We start from the raw sequence: 22,889 nt of genomic DNA on the forward strand, positions 1-22,889 counted from the left end.
TTTTAAGATTCAAGTTGGGGACATTTTGATGAGCCAGATGGAGAAGAGATTCCATTCAGAGGCAAAGGGTCTCCAAAATGGTGGGCGTGGGTGGATTGCCTATGCTGTTTCTGGGGCGCAGAGTTCTCTGTAATTGCCAACCTGATATATATCTTCATCTTTCTTCCTTAGAGGGCAATGCCAGGAAGCTGGTGAAGGCTTTCTTCTCCTCCACCATGGTTGACGGCGTTAAATATGAAGTGGCCTCCCAGCAGGAGAGGGACGCCACCCCCTTGGCCGATGATGCCAGCCCCAAGCCAGAGCAGGTGCAGCTGAAGAAGGAGATCTCGCTGCTGAATGGCGTGTGCCTGATTGTGGGGAACATGATTGGTTCTGGCATCTTTGTCTCCCCCAAAGGCGTGCTCATCTACAGTGCCTCCTTTGGCCTCTCCCTGGTCATCTGGGCAGTCGGGGGCGTCTTCTCTGTCTTCGGGGCACTTTGTTATGCAGAACTGGGCACCACCATTAAGAAATCTGGGGCCAGCTACGCCTACATCCTTGAGGCCTTTGGGGGACTCCTTGCCTTCATCCGTCTCTGGACCTCGCTCCTCATCATCGAGCCCACTAGCCAGGCCGTCATCGCCATCACCTTTGCCAACTACCTGGTGCAGCCCATCTTCCCAAACTGCTTAGCCCCCTATGCTGCTGCCCGCCTGCTGGCTGCTGCCTGCATCTGTAAGTGGGGCTGGGGCAGGAGGTATGGGGTGGAGCCAGGGGCAGAGGCTGGGGTGTGAGTCAGCTTAGCTGATATGGAACTAGAAAGGAATGCCTCAGGCAAACACTTTTGTTGTTACTGTGTGCGCTAAGTGTGAAAATTCAAGGGCTTCAGTGTCCAAAAAAAAAAAAAATCCTTTCTTCCAACTTCTCACTGTAAACATCTTTAACAGTCTCTGCCCTTGCTGACCTTTACCTTCAAGAGATGTAGTTTTGTTCTGTTTTACAAAAATGGGGTTCTAGTACACATATATTTCTACAGTTATTTTTTTCCCAGAATTTATCAGTAGTGTTCTTTTCGACATACAGATCTACTTAAAAAAAAAAAGCTTCCATGTTATTGCATGTTAATTTTAAGGCTACATTGTTTATTTAACTAATCAGGCCTCTGTTAATGGCCATTTCAGTTGATTCCAGTTTTTAAAAATAACACGCCCATGAATATCCTATTGTGTTTGCATGAGTTTTTTGTGGGCTAGATTCTTTTCTTTTTTTAAACTTACTTTATTGAAGTGTAGTTGATTTACAGGGCTGTGTTAATTTCTGCTGTACAACGAAGTGATTCAGTTATACATACATATACATTCTTTTTTTTTTTAACGTTCTTTTTTATATTCATTCCCATTATGGAATATCACAGGATATTGAATATAGTTCCCTGTACTATACAGTAGGACCTTGTTGCTTATCCATTCTATATATGATAGTTGTGTGGGCGCTAAATTGCTTCAGTCGTGTCCAACTCTTTGCGACTCCATGGACTATAGCCCACTAGGCTTCTCTGTCCATGGGATTCTCCAAGCAAGAATACTGGAGTGGGATGCCATGCCCTCCTCCAGGGATTCTTCCCAACCCAGGGGATTGAAACCATATGTCTTACATCTCCTGCATTGGCAGGTGGGTTCTTTCCCACTAATGCCACCTGGGAGCCCATGTATAATTGATGTCTGCTAATCCCAAGCTCTTAGTCCTTCCCTCCTCTCCCCTCTCCCTCTTGGCAAACACAGGTCTTCTCTTTGAGTCTGTTCATTTGTGTCATGTTTTGGGTTTCATGTATAAGTGATTCATATGTTATTTGTCTTTGTTTGACTTCACTGTGTATGATAATCTCCAGGTCCATCCATGTTGTGGCAAATGGCATTCTTTCATTCTTTTTTATGGCTGACTAACATTCCATTGTGTGTATATACCACATCCATTCATCAGTCAATGGACATTTAGGTTGTTTTCATGTCTTGGCAATTGTGAATAGTGCTGCTATGAACACAGGGCTTTGCGTATCATTTTGAATTACAGTTTTGTCCAGGTATCTGCCAGGAGTGGGATTGCTGGATTATATGGCAACTCTGTTTTTAGTTTTTTTTTTGAAGAACCTCTGTACTGTTCTCCACAGTGGCTGTACCAGTTTACATTCTTTGTGGGCTAGAGTCTTCTTCTTCTTCTTTTTAAAAAATATTTATTTATTTGGCTGAGCCAGGTCTTAATTGCAGCATGTGGGATCTAGTTCCCTGATCAGGAATTGAACCCTGGCCCCCAGCGTTAGAGGCACGGAGTCTTAGCCACTGGACAACCAGGAAAGTCCTTAGATTCTTTTTTTTTTTTCCTTAGATTCTTAAAACTATCATTTCAACCTACCCTGGCCTTTTCTCTATCTCATAAATATTATTTAAATTTGTACATTTAGCAAAGCCACGTGGAGGTGCCCAGGGGCTGATCCTCTGCAGCCCCATCCCTCAGCTGCCTCTGCTCTGGAAAAGTGCCCTCCCAGCGTGGGAGGCCCTAGGACCTTGGAGGTCCCTCCCTGCCCTGCTGTGGGGCCGCTGTCGATCTGGGGTAGCCGTGGGGCACAGGCGTTTGTGTCAGGTCCAGCCGAGCGTGTGCCTGGTGGGCGTCGGCTTGACCGGTGGATCAGGCCTCAGTCACCCTCGTGTGCCGTTCCCGTTCAGTTTTTCCACCGCCCCATTTTACTCTCAGCTTCCTCCCCAGCCTCCCTCCTTTGCCGGTTGTGCAGAGAGCCGCTGTGCCCTGCGGGTGCCTCCTGCGCCGTGTGTGCCCGCGCGTGGGCTCGGGCTGTGTGCCGGGCTGTGTGTCATGCTGGCAGCGCTTAGGGAGGGGCAACGCCGTTGCCCTGTGTTGTAGGAAGGGAGTTTTCCCTTGAGGTCTTAAATGCGATCTGTAGTTTCTCTGGCATCATTTACAGATGATTTGGTAGGATGACTTACTAATGAAACTAATTTTAGAATCTGTTGGTCTTGGAGTGCTCTCAAACGTGGGCATATAGTTACATATGTTGTGTAGAGTAAGGATTATTCCACCTAAGTAAAATTTCCAAGACGGCTGCATTCCTTTAAGCACCGGAATTCTACTTTAGCCGTCTTGATTGAAATCTCTTTAAAACCAGCGCTATGTCTTCTTGCCTTCATAATGTGACTCTTTCGTGTGTGTGACTTGAGGTCACCCCACTGTACATGTCAAAGCTTATATGACTGAGGCCTTTCCAGGCCCCTGGGGTGGGGATGAATATTTATTTGCTTCTTCCGTGGCCTCAGAGGACTGGCTTGACTTCAGGCCCTCAGGTTTTCTCCTTTCATGATTTTGATCTGTGTCTTCTCTGACAGCTATTTTTCCTTGATTCTGACATTGGGCCTGCCTTCGGTAGTCTTTTTAATTTGCTGCTTCTAATTTGGGAGTAGGGAGGTACTCAAACTCTTGTGCACTAAGTACACATATGCACACATGTGCGTCCTCCTCAGAATACATGTTAAGTAGCCACAGTTATGATTAGTCTGGACAGCTCCCTGGTTAATAAAAGACAGAGTTTTGTGACTGGATTTATGGCATATATTTGAGATAAGCCCGATAGAGTGGAAAGCATACCAGACTTGTGTTTGAGGCTGGGTCAATAACTGTGTGTAGTAACCTTGTTACTTCCAAGGTTCTAGGAGCATGACATGAGATTCAGGGAAAATCATAAATCATGACTCAAGTATACCATTTTAATGATTGTGATGTTTAAAATTGCCCTCTCCCTGTTGCTTGTAGGACTTTGTTCTATCTCTGTGTTCTATCTCTAATAATCTTCAGCGATACATAGAGATCTGGAAGAAGGTTCAGAAGGGCAACTGAGATTGTAAGTAAGAATTTAGGGGCATATGATTCATGAGCTTTTTCCTTCAGCTCTTGTTTAATGAGCACCCAGTACAAGTCAGTGGAGTAGGAAATGGCAACCCACTCCAGTATTATTGCCTGGAGAATCTCCTGGATGGAGAACCCTGTCAGGCTACAGTACCTGGGGCCACAAAGAGCTGGACACGACTGAGCAGCTGAACACACACAGTACAAGTCAGATGCTAAGACATTCTGTCCAGGTAGCACCTAGGCAGTAACATCTCATTTATCTAACCATAACCCTTCAGGAGGGCTTCCCTGGTGGCTCCGTAGGTAAAGAATCTGCCTGAAGTGCAGGAGGCCCGAGTTTGATCCCTGGATCGGGACGATTCCCTGGAGAAGGGATTGGCAACCCACTCCAGTATTCTTGCCTGGGAAACTCCATGGACAGAGAAGCCTGGTGGGCTACAGTCTGTGGGGTCACAAAAGAGTCAGATACGACTTAGTGACTAAACGACAACAATCCTTCAAGAGAAAACCAAGAAGTAAGGAGAGGAAAAGGTTTACAAGCAGCCAGGAAAGAGACACCCTAGGAGCAGACAAGATGGCTTTCTTCTTGTGGGGAGGAGCGCTTAGGAAGATAGCACAGGGACTGTGATGTGTGCACTGAATTTTGAATACATACATAGCTGTGTCCTCAGACACTTCTCACAGAGAGAACTGCATGTGAAGGTACTGGGTGCAAAAAGGCACAGAACCAGTCCAGGTTCAAGAATTCCAGGTGGTTGATGTGGCTGGAATGTGGGTAGGAGAGGGGTGAGAAGGGAGAGACTGGGAATGTAGCCTCAGGGCCAGCTCAGCGGGGGTGGTTTGTGGTGCCTAAACAGGTTAGATCTTATCTTGGGAGGAGGCAGAAACTTTTGACTTTAAGTGGAGATTTGAAATCAGATTTGCTTTGAAGAGGAACTCTGTGGAGAACGTTTTTGGAAAAAAGTGAGAGATAGAAGATAGGGAGACCAGGTTAGGGAGCTGAAACCTGAAGGGTGGTGATGGCCTGCACTGTCAGGGAGATGAAGGAATAGATAAAGAAATAGTCAGAAGGTGGAATTTCTGATTCTGGTTGTGGAGGATGTAGGAGCTCTCAGAGATGATGCTAAGGATTCAGGCTTGGACAGATGGAAGGTTGATGGGGTTACCTTCTGAAATAGGAAGGTGGGCAGTCAGTCATGACTGATGAGGTTGAAGGGGGGCGTCTGGGGCTTCTGCTGGGCTGTTCGTATGCCCTTTCAGGAGCCATGCCTTTGTTGTGACGCAGAGTTGTCGTTTTCCCACCAAGTCACACTTACCTGGGCTTTCCTGGTGGCTCAGTGGTAAAGAATCCACCTGCCAGTGCAGGAGATGCAGGTTTGATCTCTGGGTTGGGAAGATCCCCTGGAAAAGGAAATGTCAACCTGCTCTTGTATTCTTGCCTGGAAAATCCCACGGACAAAGGAGCCTGTTGGGCTATAGTCCACGGGGTCGCAAAGAGTCAGACGTGACTTAGCGGCTACACCGCCATCACCGCCACACTTACCTAAAAAGAAGCTGATGTGTCCATGATGATGTCAGCCTATTAGTGTACACGGTGAGCATACCTGTATGGTTCATGATCAAGACACCCCTTTCCTAATACTGTAGTCACTGGGGAGCCCATCTATTAATAGTAATCCGGGAATTGTTTGCAGGGCATGTAACCAGAACAAAGAAAGTTTTGACTATTTGAGGAAAATTTACTGAATGTGGTGGGTTCTATAGAATACGGAGCTGAAAGGTAAGAGCCCTTCCTGCCGTCAGTGGACTGGAAGAGCAAAAGTAGTCAGTTGTATGTGATGAGTGCTGGGAGTGGGTGGAGTGGGCTAATGAGTGCTGGGAGTGGGAGATGAGATCCACTCTCAACACTGAAGGATGGAAAGAAGTCAAGCGGCCCATGAAACACCCACTCACCACAGCCCACAAGGCCAGTGCCATCTGACAATAACTTGCCTCAGCCCTCTGTCCCCACTCTCTGCTCCAGCTTCTGACCTTCTTGCTTTTCTTGCAATTTGCCTGGAATGTTCCTGCTTCAAGGACTTGTACTTATTTTTCCTTCTTCCTGGAAGACTTTTCCCCCAGATACCCTTAGAATTTATTCCCTCACTCCACTCATGTCTTTGCACAAATATTACCTTGCTGAAGGCTTGCCTTGTCTAAAATGGTTACTCTCAGTCTTCTAGCTGGTTTATTTTTCTCTGTAGAGTTTTTTTTTTTTTGGTCGTGCAGTGAGGTATGCAAGATCTTAGTTCCCTCAAACAAGGATGGAACCCATGCCCCCTGCAGTGGAAGTGCAGAGTCTTAACCACTGGACTGCCAGGGAAGTCTCTTGTCTATAGACTCCTTACCACCTGACACTGATTATGTACTTGCTTATTGTCTCTCTCCCTCTAGAGTATAAACATCATGAGAGTAAGGTCTTGGTTTTGCTCACTACTGAGTCTCTGGCACCTTCATCATGCTGTTAGGTACTTAGTAATTATCTGTTAAGTGGAGAAGGGGCAAGGAATTCTAGGCACAGGGAAGGGCAATGTAAAGGCACAAGGTGGGAAAAAGTGTGGGGGTGTGGGGTATGTAGGGGGCTGTGGGATGTGGGGACCCCGGGGGTGCAAGGGGTTAGTTAGCGCACAAGGCCAAACCTTCCTCGTGGGTTTAGATTTTCTTCCGAAGCATACAAGGAGCTGTTGCAGGATTTGAAGGAGGAAGGGATGCAGTTGGGGTGGGACATAAGAGCAAGGCTGGAGGCAGAGACACGGGTTAGGAAGCTCTCTTAGAGATCTAGGCAAAACCAGAAAAGCCTGAACTAGGGCAGTGGTAGGTGAGGTGGACAGGATAGATAGGAGAGTATGAAGAAGTTATAACTGGTGCAACCAATAGCTCCTACTGGAATGTCTGACATAAGAGAGGCGGGTGATGAGGAAAACATCCACAAGCCTGTGAGTCTCTGCCGCAGGGGCTGAGCCTGTCTTATGATCCACTGGACACCCAACAGAAAAACAGAGAGGAGCCGGATACATCTTTCAATGACGAGACGAGGTTTCTGGTTTGGGCAGCTGGTAGGTAGTGGCATCACTTGCGGGGAAGGGGAGGAGAGAATCATGTTGAAGTTGAAATTTACTTGTAGGATGGTGGGTGGATGTGCCCTTTGGGAGCTCAGGGTAGAGATGGGGCTGAGGCTGAACATTCAGCAGATATTCACGAAACACTTGCCGTTTTCCCAGCGCTGGTCATCGTCTTTATGAAGGTCTCTGTGTTGCGCTTGTGTGTGTACAGGGTGGGTAACTCACCATCACAATGGATCATGCTAAGCATTGTGATTTTCAAGGCACAGGGAGCTATAGGAGGAAAACTGAACTAGCCTAGGGGTTTGAAAACTCTCTCAAAGGAAATTTAAACTGGCATCTAAATGAAGAAGAATTAACTGAGAGTAGGGAGGGAAGAGGAGCATCTCAAGCAGCAAGAACGGATGTATGAAAACCTGAGGACAAGAAAGGACATCTTTGAGACACTCAAAGGAGTTCAGGTTCAAGTGTTTTTGTTTTTGTTTTGGCTGCTTGGCATGTGGGAGCTCAGTTCCCTGACCAGGGCTCAAACCTGGTCACCCCCTGCAGTAGAAGCTTGGAGTCTTTTTTTTTTTTTTTTAAATAAAAAACTTTATTTTTTTTACTTTTAAAAGGTTTTTATTTATTGTTTATTTTTGGCTGCACTGGGTCTTCGTGGCTGCGCCCAGGCTTTCTCTAGTTTCTGTAGGCGGGGACTGTTCTTCATTGCGGTGGGCAGGCTCCTCATCGCGGTGGTTTCTCTGCTTGTGGAGCACAGGCTGTAGGTGTGAGGGCTTCAGTTGCCCTGGTGCGTGGGCTTAGTTGCCCCGAGGCATGTGGGATCTTCCCAGACCCGGGACTGAACCCATGTCCCCTGCATTGGCAGGCAGATTCTTAACCGCTGCACCACCAGGGGAGTCTCAGGGGTTCAGATATTGAGTTTAAGGTAGGAAATGTTGAGAGTTGGCTCGTAGAGGTAGATGGAGGTCTTTCAGATAAGTTGTTCAGGTCTTTATAAACTGTTCCTGTTTTTATCACTGTGTAACAAATCACACAAAACTAAGTGACTTCAAACAGTCATTTTATTCTTTCATGGTTCTTCTTAGGCATTTGGAAAGAGCTAAGTGGGGGCAGTTCTGGCTCAGGCTCTTATGTGATTGTAGTTAGATGGTGGCAGGAGCTGTAAAACAGAGGAATGCTGAAGCAGACAGGGACTAGATGGGCATTTTTTTCTCAAGTTGGGTTGGGGCTTTTCCCTGTGGTCTCTCCTTATGGACTGTGATGAGCTTCCTCCCATAATGACAGCCTCAGCACAATCAGACTGTTCTAATTGTGACCGAAGGCTTTAAGAATGAGTATCCCAGCAAGCAAAGTGGAAGTTGCCTTGCCTTTTATGACCTAGCCTCTGAAGTTGCATGGTATCCCTCCTGCAGTACTATATGAGTAGAAACACTCACAGAATACCATCCAGTTTTCAAAGAAGAGGCACAGACCCTCTGTCTTGATGGGCAGAGTGTTAAAATCACAGTGTATGAAAAGCACACATTGGATGGGAGATACTGCCTAGATATCTTTGGAAAACACAATCTATAGCACACCCTATATTAAGGAGTTTGGTGAGTTGCCTCTTTCTTTTTTTTTTTTTTTAGCCTCTTTCTTTTTAAAGTTATTTTTTTCTTTTGATGTGGGCCTTTTTTTTTTTTTTTTGATGTGGGCCATTTTTTAAAGTCTTTATTGAATTTGTTACAAAGTTGCTTCTGTTTTATGTTTTGGTTTTTTGACCATGAGGCTATGAGGGATCTTAGCTCCCCAACCAGAGACTGAACCCACACCGCCTGCATTAGAAAGTGAAGTCTTAACCACTATATCACCAGGAAAGTCCTAAAATTTAGGGAGAAATTACATTTTTTTTCCTGGACCTTAGTTCCCCACCCTGGGATTGAACCTGTGCCCCTTACATCGGAAAGCAGAGTCTTAACCACTGGACCACTGGCAAAGTCCCTTGGTGGGCTTCTTCTAAGGCAATGAAAACCTCTTTGGGTTTTCAAAGCAGGGGAATATTTGTGATTTACATTTTAGAACTTGTGATTTTTAGAAAGATTATCCTGACTTTGCAGGATGGAAAGCAGGGAGACCATTTAGGAAGCTGTTGCCATGATCTTGAGAGAGATGAGAGATGATGAGATGAGGTGAGAAATGATGGTGGCTTGGACTGGAGTCATGTTTTAGGGATGAAGAGACTGATTAAGACTTGGATACCGATTAGATACAGGTAGAGGTTGTTGATGATAAGATACTTAGATTTGGCATCTGGCTTGGGCAGCTGGGTGAATGGTGTTGCCATTTACTTATGGGGGTGCACTGGAGGAGCAGTAGGTTTGCTGGAAATGGTTGGGATCAGTTTGTGCCTGGTGATGCTGAGTAGGTGGTTGGATATTCATATGTATCTGGAATCATGACAGTTAGGCTGGTGATATACTTTTGGGAATCATCAGTGTATATTTGAAATCACAGTAGGAGATGAGATCATCCTAGGAGAGCATAAGAAAGGGAAGAGAAAAGGGCTTAGGATATACTCTTAGAATTCTTAGAAGAGGAGAGCAATTTGAGGAGTCAGTGGTCAACAGTGTTCAATCTGCTAAGAGGTCAAGCTAGATAGGACCAGGTGGAGTTGAATTTATCAACATGAAGATCACTGGTGACTTTGGAGAGGGAACTTGCAAGGGCAATGAGGGTAGAGTTAGATTTCAGAGAGATGGTTTATTCATCCTGCAAGATTTATTGAGTATCTACTCTATGCCTAGTTCTAGGTTAGGGCCTGGGAATACGAGGATAAGTGTGACCCAGTGTCTACCCTCACAGAGCTCACAGTTGACGGGAGAGACAGATATGTAAAGTGTTCAGAGGAAAGGCAGCGCTCCCAAGAGAGGTTGGTTTGCACTCAAAGTTAGTCTTTTTTGGAGGAACTTTTAAGTAAGATAAGGAACAGAACAGCATTAGACTTGAGAAGAAGGAAGTCAAGGAGGACTTTGGCAATTTTTTCACTGGAGTCCTGGAGCTGCATTGTGGAGACAAGGACAGGTGAGGAGGGAATATAGGTGTGCTTTCTAAAAGATGGACTCTGCAGGCAAGAAGGGCAGTTGTTAGAGGAAGGGACTCAGGCTGAGGGAGGAGTTTATGGGAAAAACTTAAGCCTGCCTTATGTTGGTTTGGGGGTGTATTTATCAACTTGGATGAAGTATTCTTAGCCTACAATGAGGTCTTCTTCATTGGAATGCTTGGGTGCCCAGAGTCAGCATCTCTCTCCCTTGAATGGTGCAGAGCATACCCTCACCCCTTTAAGAGGTGGTGGTGCATGGTGGTTAAGAGCATGAAATCAGGCAGGTTGAATTTATTAGCCTTGGTTTCCTCATCTGTAGAATGGGATTCTACTTCTAGAAGCTTGATCTATATTTCTACCGTACTTTCATCCTTTTCATCAGTGACAATTTCGAGAGAGCAAATAAAGATTCTACTTCTTTTGGGGTGGCATGTATTTCCTTTACAGGCATAATCTTCCTTTAAAGCTGCTGATGAACTAACTACAGCCCTAGATAAGCTAGTATTGCTAATAGATCTTGAAATGACTGACTGATTATTGCATAAATAAGTTGTTTGTATGCATGGGTGACTCCACTCATTGCTGATTTCATTGTTAGGGTAATTACATGGTGTTTCCTCTGCCAGGAATTCCACCTCCCTTCCACCAACCCCAGCATGAACCTCTTCACTCAGTCCAGATAGCAATGGTCCTGATGTCTCCCTAAGCCCACTTTGCTGCCCCAGAATGGATGGGTTGCCTCTCAGTGACTTTCATAGCACCTGATTCTTGTAATTGTCCATGTTCACTTCTCTGGGAAGGCTGGAGACTGTTTTTATTTTTAATATTTTTAAAACTTATTTACTTGGCTGCACCAGGTCTTAGTTGCACCATGTGAAATCTTCAGTCTTCGCTGTGGCATGTGGGACCTTTAGTTGCAGCATGCAAACTCTTAGTTATGGCATGTGGGATCTAGTTCCCCAACCAGGGATCGAACCCAGGCCCCCTGCATTGGGAGCATGGAGTCCTAGCCACTGGACCACCAGGGAAGTCCCAGGGCACTGGGTCTTAACAGAATCTGCACAGGGTCTGGAATATAGTGAGTTCAGGCTCAAGACATGCTTGGGTGGATCCATGGGGGAGTGAATGGATGAGTGGATGAATTTTGAGTTCTGAAGGAACCTTGCTGTCCTGTCCAGGGTGCTATAAATGGTTACTTTTTCCAACCAGAGGGGTGTGCATTCGGCCCCTCCTGAAACTAATTACTCTGGCTTCTAGGAGCTCTTTGAGGATTGCTCCAGTTCTTTGCAGCCAGAAGCCCCGATACCCCAGAGGGCAATAGTCCCACTCCCTGGCCCACATCCTTGCATGCGAATAGAGCATATGGTATAGTGGAACGTGTCCAAGCCTTGGAGCTGGCCAGTGAGTAGCCTCAGTTCCCTCAATTGTAAGATGAAGATAGTAAACCTACTCTGTTTGATTAAATTAGATAATGTATGTAACAATGTTGGGATTTCTTGGTGTCTCAGACATTAAAGAATCTGCCTGCGATACAGGAAACCTGGGTTTGATCCTTGGGTCAGGAAGATCCCCTGGAGAAGCGAATGGCAGCCCACTCCAGTATTCTTGCCTGGGAAATCCCATGGACACGGGAGCCTGGTGAGCTACAGTCCATGGGGTCTCAAAGAGTTGGACACGACTGATCAACACACATACATGCACACATGTAAGAATGTGAGTGACCCAACACATAATTGTCAGTCAAAAAATGGTATCTATTGCTGCAAGTTATATCCATAGTCATATACATTTTATTAATTTCTAAAACCTTGACTTTCTGATTCTGTCTTTAGATGATTAAAAGCTGTGTTAATTTTAAGTAGCTTAGAGATCAACAGGGATGGCTGAGACTCCTCTTCCTCTTTGCGGGGGAGGCGGAGGTGGCGTTGTTAGGACTCCGTGTCCAGAAACGCAGCTCCACACGGCCGACTGACTGCCCTTTCTTTGGAGCCAATGTGCTTTGGTCCATTGTTTGTTTATTTATTTATTTATTTAGACTTCTGGCTTTTGGGAGTTTCCCAACCAGGGATTGAACCCGGGTCAGGGCAGTGAAAGCGCTGAGTCCTAACCACTAGACCCCCAGGGAGCTCCCTGCTTTGGCCCACTGTTAGCAGCCCTGGATGTTTCTGCTCCTGTCTTGCCTACACTCACCCTCCCTGTGACCTAGTTTTGTTGGTCTAGATCTTTGCCTTTGGTTAATGGGCTGGTTTATCTCCTGTGTGTTCTGTAGCAGTCAGCTAGCAGCACACACGTGGGGCTGGAGGGGGAGCTGTGAACAGGCTGCTCTTTAGTGTCCATAGTCTTGCTGTCCCTGATGCTTGACCCTTTGATTTGTGTGTAGTAAGTGCTTTTCTCAAGAGGAAAGGGTTATATGTGTGCATATAGCTGATTCCCAGGTAGTGCTAGTGGTAAATGCAGGAGACGTAAGAGATGTGGGTTCGATCCCTGGGTTGGGAAAATCCCCTGGAGGAGGGCATGGCAACCCATTCGCGTATTCTTGCCTGGAGAATCCCATGGACAGATGAGCCTGCAGTTCTTGGAGTCCCAAAGAGTTGGACACGACTGAAGCCACTTAGCAGCAGCAGGTGCTTTTCAGTGAATGTTGGCTGGAGGAATGAACAGAAGGTCCGGCTCCATGTTCATCTTAGCAGAGAAGGGCATTGCCTGCCCTTGGCTCTCAGGGTGCTGGTGGGGTAGATGGCTGCTGTGGGCTGAGGGGAGGGCAACTGCTTAAGCTGCTCATGAACTCCCAAGGACCTCAGATCTCTGAAAGTTTTGGCCCCTGCCCTCGGGCAGCTTCTCCTAGTACCAGAACTACTGACTTCATGTTCTTGCGGCTAATGAGGTGGAACAGCCAGACGCTGGGCCCCCAACTGCCTGTTGCCCTTTGAACTTTCTACTTGGAAGCTGGTTTCCTCTCCCAGAGGGGTTTTCCATTGTACATTAGGGGCGAGGAAGCTTACATTTCATGTTCCACATTGACAGCAACGCAGGGACTAGAGTCGTTCTGGGAGGGGGTCACCATGGACCTTGGAACAGACCCATCACCAGCAGGGAGGGCAGTGGGGCTCTGTGCTGGCCTGATCCCCAAGGCTTTTCAGGGGTTCACCTTAATCTCTTTTCCTGTTCTCTTTCTCTCTGTCTCAGAAGAGGTTAAGGGAATGGCCTAGAGGAGGCTGGTAAAGGAGCTTGGGCCCCAATCTCAGCTGAACATTGGAGTCACCAAGGGGGTTTAAAAAACATTCATGGCCCCTTCCTCTCCCTCTCTTCTTCATCAATCAAATAACTCTGAACCACTGGGTAGAAGAATGGGAATAGACTTGGAGGACAAGACTTGAGGAAGCAGAAAGCTGCTGCTGAGGACAACTAACTGGGGCCTTGGGAAGAGAGGTTATCAATGGGCAGCTTTAGAATCACCTGGGGAGCTTTAAAAACATGCCGATGCCTGGGCTCCACCCCAGAGCCTGGCTTCTTTGGCCTGGGTGGGGCCGAGCACTGGACTTTGTTAAAGCTTGTCAAGTGATGCCTTTGTGGAGCCAGGAGAGCTGAGCTAAGTGAGGGTTTCGGCTTGCCTTGATCCAGGTAGTTCTGTATGTGATGATTTTGTTTTGTGATGAACTAAGGTAGCCTGAAGCAAGCAGATAACCAGACTCCCCCAGGGGAGCCCCATCTCAGCCCTTCTGAATCAGAATTTCAGAGGTGGAGACCCAGAGCTGTAGGTTCACATTCCTTGGGCCATTCTGATGCTCACTCGGGCTTGGTGTCCCGTTTCTTAGAACCTGAACTGGACCTAGCTGAGCAAACCAGTAAGAATCCAGTTAACCAGGACTCGCTGGCTTCAAGATGGGAGCTGATGGAGTGGTTTAATAGGCGGGCCTGCCGGTTTGCTTGCTCCATCTGGGCGGTGCAGAGCCACGGCGACTGAAGTGCTGAGTCCACTAGGCAGAGTGGGAGGGATGTGATTCGGTGACCCACAGGGTTTATGCTGTGTGTGTCTTCCTGCCAGCTGCTGTCATACATGATGCTGCTGTAAGCAAAATTTCTGTAGCCTGTAAAAGAGTCTGAGGGTCATCTGTTATCTGGGAAATACAGCGGCTCCTCGGAAGGAAGAAATAAGCCATCAAGGAAGCTAAGAAGAAAAAGGGATTTTTGAGATGCAGAGAGAGCCCTAAACCACCATCAGACGACAAAAAGCAAAACAAGCAGTGGTGGGACTTCCCTGGTGGTCCGGGGGTTGGGACTTGGTCCTTCCACTGCCATGGCCCTGGGTTTAATCCCTGGTTGGGAAACTAAGAATCCCGCCAGTCATGTGGCACAACCAGAAAACAAAAGAAAAAACAATCAGTGGTAGAGAAAAGAGGGAAACACTTGAAATTCTTGGCTTAAGGCAGCAGATCTGAGGTTTTTTTGGAGAGCTTACATCTGGTCCTTCTGAGGAAACACTGTGGTAGAGGACCCTGGAGATGTCTGGTGTTTGCAGGTCTGAATGTTCCATCTAAGGGGCTAGGCTGCTCCGTAGCACTTGACTCTGACTACACACAGCCATGGGCTTCCCTGGTAGCTCAGATGGTAAAGCGTGTGCTTACAATGCGGAGACCCGGGCTCGATCCCTGGGTCGGGAAGATCCCCTGGAGAAGGAAATGGCAACCCACTCCAGTATTCTTGCCTGGAAAATCCCATGGACTGAGGATCCTGGTAGGCTACAGTCCATGGGGTTGCAAAGAGTTGGACACGGCTGAGCGACTTCACTTCACTTCACACAGAGCCTGGCCTAATGCAGAGACGGGTGGTTTTTCTTGGGTACCATGTGACAAAGAGCTTGCTCACCCCAGTTAAGCCCAGGGACTGCTATCCTGTCGTTGACTGCTGAGGAATGAATGATGTCACCAGTCAGAAGACATGTGAGAGGCGTGACCACTGACTTTGAAGTTTGAGACAGCAAACTGAGTGGCAGGGGGAATCTTCCTCTCTGTCATCTGAAGGCTGTCAATGTGGAAGAAAAAGAACAGAGCTGAGTGCTGAAATGTAAATGCTAAGACACCCAGAAATATACACTCTGGTGAGGAGCAGATTTCATAGAGATTGGGAGAGGTGCATTTGATAAAACTTTAGACTGAAATTTTAGAGGAAAGGAGAAAAATACACAGATAAAAGTATTCATCTGGGTATTTTGGAGGCTATGAGATATTACAGGGAAAGAAGAATAAAGGTGAAAAGTTGCTTAGTAATGCATTTGTAGAAGCTAGAAGACCGGGAGTGATGCTTTTGGACTCATCAGCATTCAGTGAGGCTAATAAATACATTTGCTTTTTACTTTTACTGTGGGAAGAAGCAATTCCATATTTGAGTAGAATATGACAGTGAAAGAGCACGTGTGTATGCTCAGTTGTATCTGACTCTTTGAGACTCAATGGACTGTAGCCCACCAGACTCCTCTGTCCATAGGGTTTTTCAAGCAAGAATACTTGGGTTGCCACTTCCTCCTCCAGGGGGTCTTCCCGACCCAGGGATCAAGCCCACATCTCCTGTATTGGCAGGAGGTTCTTTACCACTGAACCACCTGGGATGCATACCTTGTTCAGAAGTGATGGACCTGTGAAAGAGCTGAGATTGCTGTAGTATATCAAAGAGAGGTACTTGTATGAGGATCTGCTGTAATGAGGGATGCCTGCTCCCTCTGGGATTGATTGCAGTGAGAGGGAAATTTCAGGACCAAGATATAGAAACCTGTGGAGAGGATTTTACTTCTCCTTTTTCACTTCCCCCACAGATGTAATGGACAATGCTGTCTGCTACTGCTTCCAGTTCTCTCCCTAGAGGAGGGCTGCTTCTCACAAGTAAGCAGGAGAAGTCTCTTTCATCATTACAGATATGTGGCCCATCTCTTAGAAAGGGTGCCAAGGCCCTGGCCTCTGTTAATCCCATCTGCTTACCATGGGAGGGATTACTACATGGTGCTATCAGAGGGCTCTTGGGTTTACCTAGGGATTTCTGCTGAAGGTTTCCCTTAGTAAAGAGCATGGAAATAAACCCCTCACCCTAAAGGAAGAAGCGTGGTAAAGAGAAGAGGACAAAAGCAAAAAGAAGTGGGAATGATGTAATTGTGGGCGTATACTGCACAGCATCAGATGAGAAGAATAAGTATTTTGCTTTCCTCTTAAGTACAGATCATAAAATTTGTACAAAAGGGAAATATGGTAGCAATGGAAACTTCAATTCCCTGAGCTGCTTTGGCTAAAATCAGTTGCCTTCTATCAGAAGCAGTACTTCTCTACATTAAAAAAATGACTTATTGTGGAAATTTTCACATATACAAAAGTAGAGCAAATTATACAATGAACTCTCAGGGTTCAAGCACCAGATCAATGACTGTCTCTACTGTTTTATCAGTGTCTATGCTCCACCCAGTCTTTCATCACCCACACTAGATTATTTAAATCAAATCCAAGACATCAAGGTATGTAATCCATAAAGACTTCAATGTGAATATATAAAGGTAAAGATTAATTATTATTATTTTATATAACCAGGGGAAATGTGGAATCCTTGTGAGGAAGTGACTATGCCTTCTCAGAGTTGGTACTTCCCAGAAAAAAAAAAACTGCTAAATTTCCTCCAAAATGTACTCTAAATGTTAGGCAAAGAGATTGCAGGAAAATTCAGGGCAAGGAATTATAATTTTATAGCCAGGGATTTAAAAACAACAAAGACCAGGAGTGTCTTCAAAATGAAATTCTGATAAAATAGTGACATTATCTTTTTTAGGAAGAATAGGAGAATCGTCCGAAGATGATGTGGTTGAACTTACTGATTTTTGATGACCTTAGATTTTTAGAAACAAGATATACAAGAGATAATGAGAGATGACATAATCAAGACTAAATAAATATAGGAGTGGCCCAGACCTGTGAGGAGAGTGTCCTGGAGGTTAATAAACTAAGACCTGAAAAAGTGACTTAGGTCAACAAAAGGTTCTGAGAGCAATGTGCAGAGTCAGAAGAGCAGGAGAAAGGCTGGATGCCCTAGGGTCACTTAGATCCCTAATAGTAGATGGTAGAGAGAAAGGAGACGCCACAGTCCCACTTTTTCTCTAACTTTACCTGCAGAAGAATTGCTCACCTAGGAAAGGGTTCAGTAAAAACCCAACAAGCCAATAGATCTAGGCCAGCAAAGAAACAAGACCAAGAGAGTTGAGGAGATAGTAATAAAGCATGTCGTTGCTTTAAATGTTTTTAATTACCCACTTACAGTGGACATGAACTCGGGCAAACTCTGGGAGATGGTGAGGGACAGGGAAGCCTGACGTGCTTCTGTCCATGGGGTCGTGAAGAGTCGGACACGACTTGGTGACCTACCCCCTTCAAGCAAATGGAAAGGATTTATAATTAGTTGTGATGACAGTGACCACTAGGCATCTCCTGGATCTTGGAGAATAGGAAGGGTGTAAAAAGGAAGCTACTGAGTGATGTATTAGTTTCCTATTGCAGTTGTAACAAATTGCCACCAATGTAGTGGTTTAAAACAACACAAATTTATTATTTCACAGTTCAGTAGGTCAGAACTCTGAAATGGGTCCCACTGGGCTAATGTCAAGGTGTCAGTGTTGCCGTGTTCCTTTCTAGAGGCTCTAGGGGAGATTCCATTTTCTCACCTTTTCTAGCTTCTAGGGGCTGCCCGGATTCCTAAGTTCTTGACCCCCTTCCATCCTCAAAGCCAGCGGTAGCTAGTCAAGTCTTTCTCACATCAGAAGTCTTTTGCTGACTCTTCTGCTTCTCCGGGTCACTACTATGCCCACCACAAGTGATAACCTGGCTTTTCAAAAAAGAGAAAGAGGTGGATTCTGAGCATTATGCGCTGGTAATCTGAGCTTGATTCTTGCCCAAATTCTAGGCTCATCTGTTAAAACTGGTTAGCAAAATATGAAGGGAAGAAAGGAGGATCTTTAATAACCTGGATGGATTTGCTAAAAGCAAGCTAACCTCAATTTTAATTTTTTATTCAAATGTATATAAATAGAAGAAACAGTGCACATTTTTTTGGAAACAGTGCACATTTTATAAGCGTACAGCTTGATGTGTGCTCAGATTGTAGAAAGCAGCCCCCTGAACCTTTCTTGTGTTCAAGTCACTCACCCCATGCCCACCATGCACTCTTTAAGGGAAATCTCTGTTCTGATTTCTAGTAGCATAGATTAATTTATGTTTTTATGTAAATGGACACAGAGGGTATGTCCTCTTGTGTCTGGCTTGTTCACTTAATGTTCGTGAAGTGTATTCCTGGCTTTGTCTGTGGTTGTAGATGATTCATTTTTATTGCTGTGTAGTATTCCATTGTTTTCATTTAACTATTCTACTCTTGATGGCATTTGAGTTGTTCTGTTCTGGATTAGCCCATGCAGGTACTCACCTTCATTTTAGTTCTAGAGTTGATGCTGGGCCTTATTGCTGGAACTAGCCTCCTTCTCTAGGTGTCCATGGAGACTAGGTTTCATGACCACTGAGGAGCATCTCTTTAGATAATTATAGGAGTGACTTCTTCGCAGTTGCTTCTTCCTCCAAAGCAGGGGTCAAAGCAGGAATGGAGGTGCACCCGAGTCAAGGGTCCGAGGTGATTTTCAGGCCATCTTCCTGTGGACTTGGCCCAGCATTGGGTGGAGACTGAGTTGTACCTAGAGGTAGGAGGGTAGGGCATCCCTGATCCTTGAGGTTAAATGTCCTTGTCCTTACATTATCCTAACCCCAGGCCCCACCCCACCCACTTCCCTGCCTCTGAAGCAGGAGGTCGGGCTCCACTTCAAGAACAGTGCACTTGGCTGCGCTCCGGGGCCACCGGTCAGCTGTATCCGCCGCGGGTGGGGACAAAGAGCTCAGTCAGCACTGCTGCCTTCGGGCCGTTTCCTGCTCTCACGGCCAAGAGGCCCTGCAGGCAGCTGAGCGCTGGGGAAGATGAGGGCTGGCACTCTTGCCAGAGGATTCCCTCCTTCATTCAAACGGAGCCTCCCATGCTTGATGCAGAGAGCAGATCAGGGGGTGATGGTGGGTCCGTGGCTGAGAACAAAGGCTCAGGAGTCGGGGAGGAGGAAACACTGGTTGTCAAAGGAAGGCTACGAATGGATGGATGTGGAAGTAGACTAGAGAAGCTATAGGGATTAAAATGTAAGCGATCCCTGAAAATTTTCTTTTCAGAATTTGCTGTAGTAAAGGGTGATGGGTCGGCTTTTCCCTGTCTAGCTCCCTGGACAGAGCTGAGAACAGAACCTGGTGGCATGGGGCTACAGACTGACTCAGAGCTAGAGCCAGTCCCTTAAGCCTCCTGCCCATCCCAGTTTGGTGTTGGCCCCCTGGTGATGCTGAGGGCTAACCGTGAATATTTTTTTCTCATTAAAAAAATGTTGTCTGCATTGGGTCTTCGTTGCTGTGTGCGGGCTTCCTCTAGTTGCGGTGTGTGGGGGCTTCTCTTCTAGTTATGGTGCTCGGACGTACTGCCCTGAGGCATGTGGGATCTTAGTTCCCCGACGAGGGATCAAACCCACATCCCCTGCATTGGGAGGCAGATTCTTTACCGCTGGACCGCCGGGGAAGTCCCTAACTGTGAATTTTAATTATGGGATCCTGTTCCTTTGTGAATGTGGCAGCTCCAGGTGTCCCGGGTGTTTCTAATCCAGCCTGGCTTAAGTTATATTTATGTGTCAGCAGCAGAGCTTGAGGGTAAGGGGTGGAGGTTACAGGATGTAGAGAAGTGGGATGAGGGCTGCTGAGTGGCTGGAGGCAGAAGCCAGTGGGGAGTGAAGGATGAGTGACTGGCTGAGGGGGATCAGCAGATCTGAAAGGTTTGGCCATTCTGTGGGGGTGCTTGTGGCAACTGCACACTCGTGCCTTTAATTATTAACTTAACACTGCATTGGCCTGGAGTTATGGGTGCATTTTTGCCCAGCCCTGTGATAAGGTTTGGTTGTTCATTGTCTTGTTTATTAGGGACAGGAAAGCCCCCTTTCTGGAAGAACAGAAAGAGACTTGGGCAGTGAGGGAGGGGGAGACAGAAGGTGAGACGTCTTGGTTGCTTTTTCCTGCCCGTCAGGAGGAAGTAGTCCTGGGCCAGAGTGTGTTGAGACCAGGACACAAAAAACAAGGATGGCTGGGGACCCTAAGGGCCACACCACCGCCAGGATGGAGACAGGGAGTCCGTGGGGCTGAGCTGGGGGCCAGAAGCAGGCAAGCCCAGCGCTTTCTCTCTGGGAAGGCAGCCCTCCTCCTGCTGCCCCAGTTGCTGAGCTGGGAGGGAGGGAGCAATGCCGGATCCGGGATCCGCTGTACCGCAGCAGGAAAGCTGCGGGGTGTGCTCCTACCTGCTTGTTTAAGAGGTTGTGGGGGGAGCGGCTGAGGGACATTCTGCTGAATTTCAGAATTGTTTCTTTTGATTTTCCCCATGCCCCCCCTCCCCACCCCCCACCACATCCTGGGGCTACTGGTTGACCTCACAGCCTGTGTGGGTTTCCGCTCTAGAATTTCTTCTTCTGAAGTAGCAGATTATAGGTGTTTTTGTGGGAGGGGGATAGTGGATTTCTCTGATATTCTGATGGAAGTTATGGACCCTTTTTCTTAGAGAAATGCATATACTTTGGACATATGAACATAACACTTTACAGAGAATTCCAGGCCTTGTGGAAGCCCTAGGTTAAGAACCCTGGCTCTAAGGGCAATTCATGAACTTTGCCGGAGCTCTTTCAGGTAAAGAGTTTGCCTCTACCCCAGGGTGGAAGGACTTGAGGAATGTCCATGGCTCTGACTTTTGCATTGTCCAGTCAGGAAAAATGCCCCGTTCCCTTTGTATAGGAACCTGTTTCGAGAATCTTTCCAAGCGTGAAAACAAGCAGCTGAACAGGCCGGCAGAGGCAGGAAGTCTGGCCTCCAGCCTAATCCTGGTCACACATCCTGACCTGCTGGCCCAGACACTAGATAAGTTACAGCAGGGCTCATCAAGGTTAACAGTGATCCACAGCATCAGAGTGTTTATTCCTAGGCCCACATAAGGGGCTACGGGGCGGAGATGGGGAGAGACTGTGACTTTTCAGAGCCAACAGCCAGAACACATCACTAACCCTCTTCTGCCACGAGTTGCCTCCTATTGCTGTGAGTACATTTGTGTGTAAGCAGATCCAGTCACTTTGAGTGTGTGTGTGTGTGTGTGTGTGTGTGTGTGTGTGTGTGTGTGTGTGTGTGTATTGCTGTGCACCCAGGTGCTCAGCAAGTGCCTTTGAATGATAATGGTGAGGAAATTTTGGGCAGAGATTTCCAGTACAGAGCAGGTCAGAGCCCAGACACCTCTTTGACCAAAGGGTCTATTTTGGTGATGGGTACTAGAAAAATTGCTTGGGGGGTCTAAGGCCCTCTGGATGGTAGGGTCAATCACCAATCAGCATTATTTTTCTTTCAGGTCTCTTAACCTTCATTAACTGTGCCTATGTCAAGTGGGGAACCCTGGTACAAGATGTTTTCACCTACGCTAAAGTATTGGCACTGATCGCCATCATCATCGCAGGCATCGTTAGACTTGGCCAGGGTAAGAAATAATAGTAACTGCAACTCAACGTTTGTTAAGCATTTTCCATGAGCTGTACCCTTCTAAGTAGCCTTTGTGTATGATTTCATTTAATAGGTACTGTTATTATTCCCTTTTATTTAGGCCATCCCACAACTTGAGGGATCTTAGTTCCTCCACCAGGGATTGAACCTGTGCCCTCTGCAATGGAAGCTCAGGGCCCCAACACCTGGACTGCCAAGAAATTCTCTAAAGTCCCTAGCTTAAGCGCATGCATGGGTGCTCAGTCATGTCTAACTCTTTGTGACCCTATGGATTGTAGCCTGCCGGGTTCCTCTGTCCATGGGATTCTCCAGGCAAGAATACTAGAGTGGGTTGCCATTTCTTTCTCTAAGGGATCTTCCTGACCCAGGGATCAAACCTGGGTCGCTTGTACTGCAGGTGGATTCTTTACTATCTGAGCTACCAGGGAAGCCCCGGCTTAAATAGTGGAGCTGAAATTGGTACCAGGCAGACTGACCCCAAAGCCTGTCCCGTCGTGTCTGTGCATGCTGCCTCCCGGGGGAGGCTGATCTTGAGCCGGCTTTTGCAGCTTGTCGAGCCCAGAGCCGTGGCAGTGACGGTTCTGCCCCTGGGAGTGGGCGTGGGCAGAGACGGGCCCGCGGTGCTCACGCCTCTCCGTTTCCAGGTGTCAACACCTGTTCTGTAACTGCCCTGTTGACTGGGCTCACTGAGCCCTGCCTTCCTCCACTCCGTGTCCGCTGTGCGGTTAGGAGGGGAGCAGGCAGAACTGCATCACCCCTGTTCTCTAGCCCTTGTGCTGTTGTTCCTTACCCTAGAAATTCACCAGGGTCCTTCCTGTTAAGATCCGGCTGCTGATCCCTGCACTCTGGCCCATTTCTGTAGGTGTCTCTCTTCTGCTCCCCATTCCTTCACTGATACCTTACTGCTACGGTGTTCTAAACCACTGTTATTGTCATATTCTTCCTCTCCCTTACTGAATCACCTTGTAGTTGGGGCATAGGCCACTAATCCTTCTGCCTTTCTGTGTTCTCTGGGTTCCAGGAGCCTCGACTCACTTTGAAAATTCCTTTGAGGGTTCATCATTTTCAGTGGGTGACATTGCTCTGGCACTGTACTCGGCTCTGTTCTCCTACTCTGGCTGGGACACCCTCAACTATGTCACTGAAGAGATCCAGAACCCTGAGAGGTAGGTACTTCACCATCAGCTCTCCACAGCG

The 22,889-nt window shown here is 46.9% G+C and overlaps 1 protein-coding gene across 7 annotated transcripts in view; it reads left to right on the plus strand.

Annotated features, from left to right (window-relative positions):
• The window catches only part of SLC7A7 (solute carrier family 7 member 7), a 34,200-nt gene that overhangs the window by 7,030 nt on the left and 4,281 nt on the right, over positions 1-22,889 (plus strand). For all 7 annotated transcript variants that reach the window (XM_043471217.1, XM_043471219.1, XM_043471216.1 and 4 more), the window contains 3 exons: positions 172-714; positions 21,544-21,669; positions 22,714-22,858. In XM_043471217.1, coding sequence (XP_043327152.1) covers positions 216-714; positions 21,544-21,669; positions 22,714-22,858 — 770 coding nt within the window. In that variant the 5' untranslated portion in view covers positions 172-215. The remainder of the gene's footprint in view (positions 1-171; positions 715-21,543; positions 21,670-22,713; positions 22,859-22,889) is intronic.

Source organism: Cervus canadensis, chromosome 6 (genome assembly GCF_019320065.1).
Source record: "Cervus canadensis isolate Bull #8, Minnesota chromosome 6, ASM1932006v1, whole genome shotgun sequence".
In the NCBI taxonomy this organism is placed as follows: Eukaryota; Metazoa; Chordata; class Mammalia; order Artiodactyla; family Cervidae; genus Cervus; species Cervus canadensis.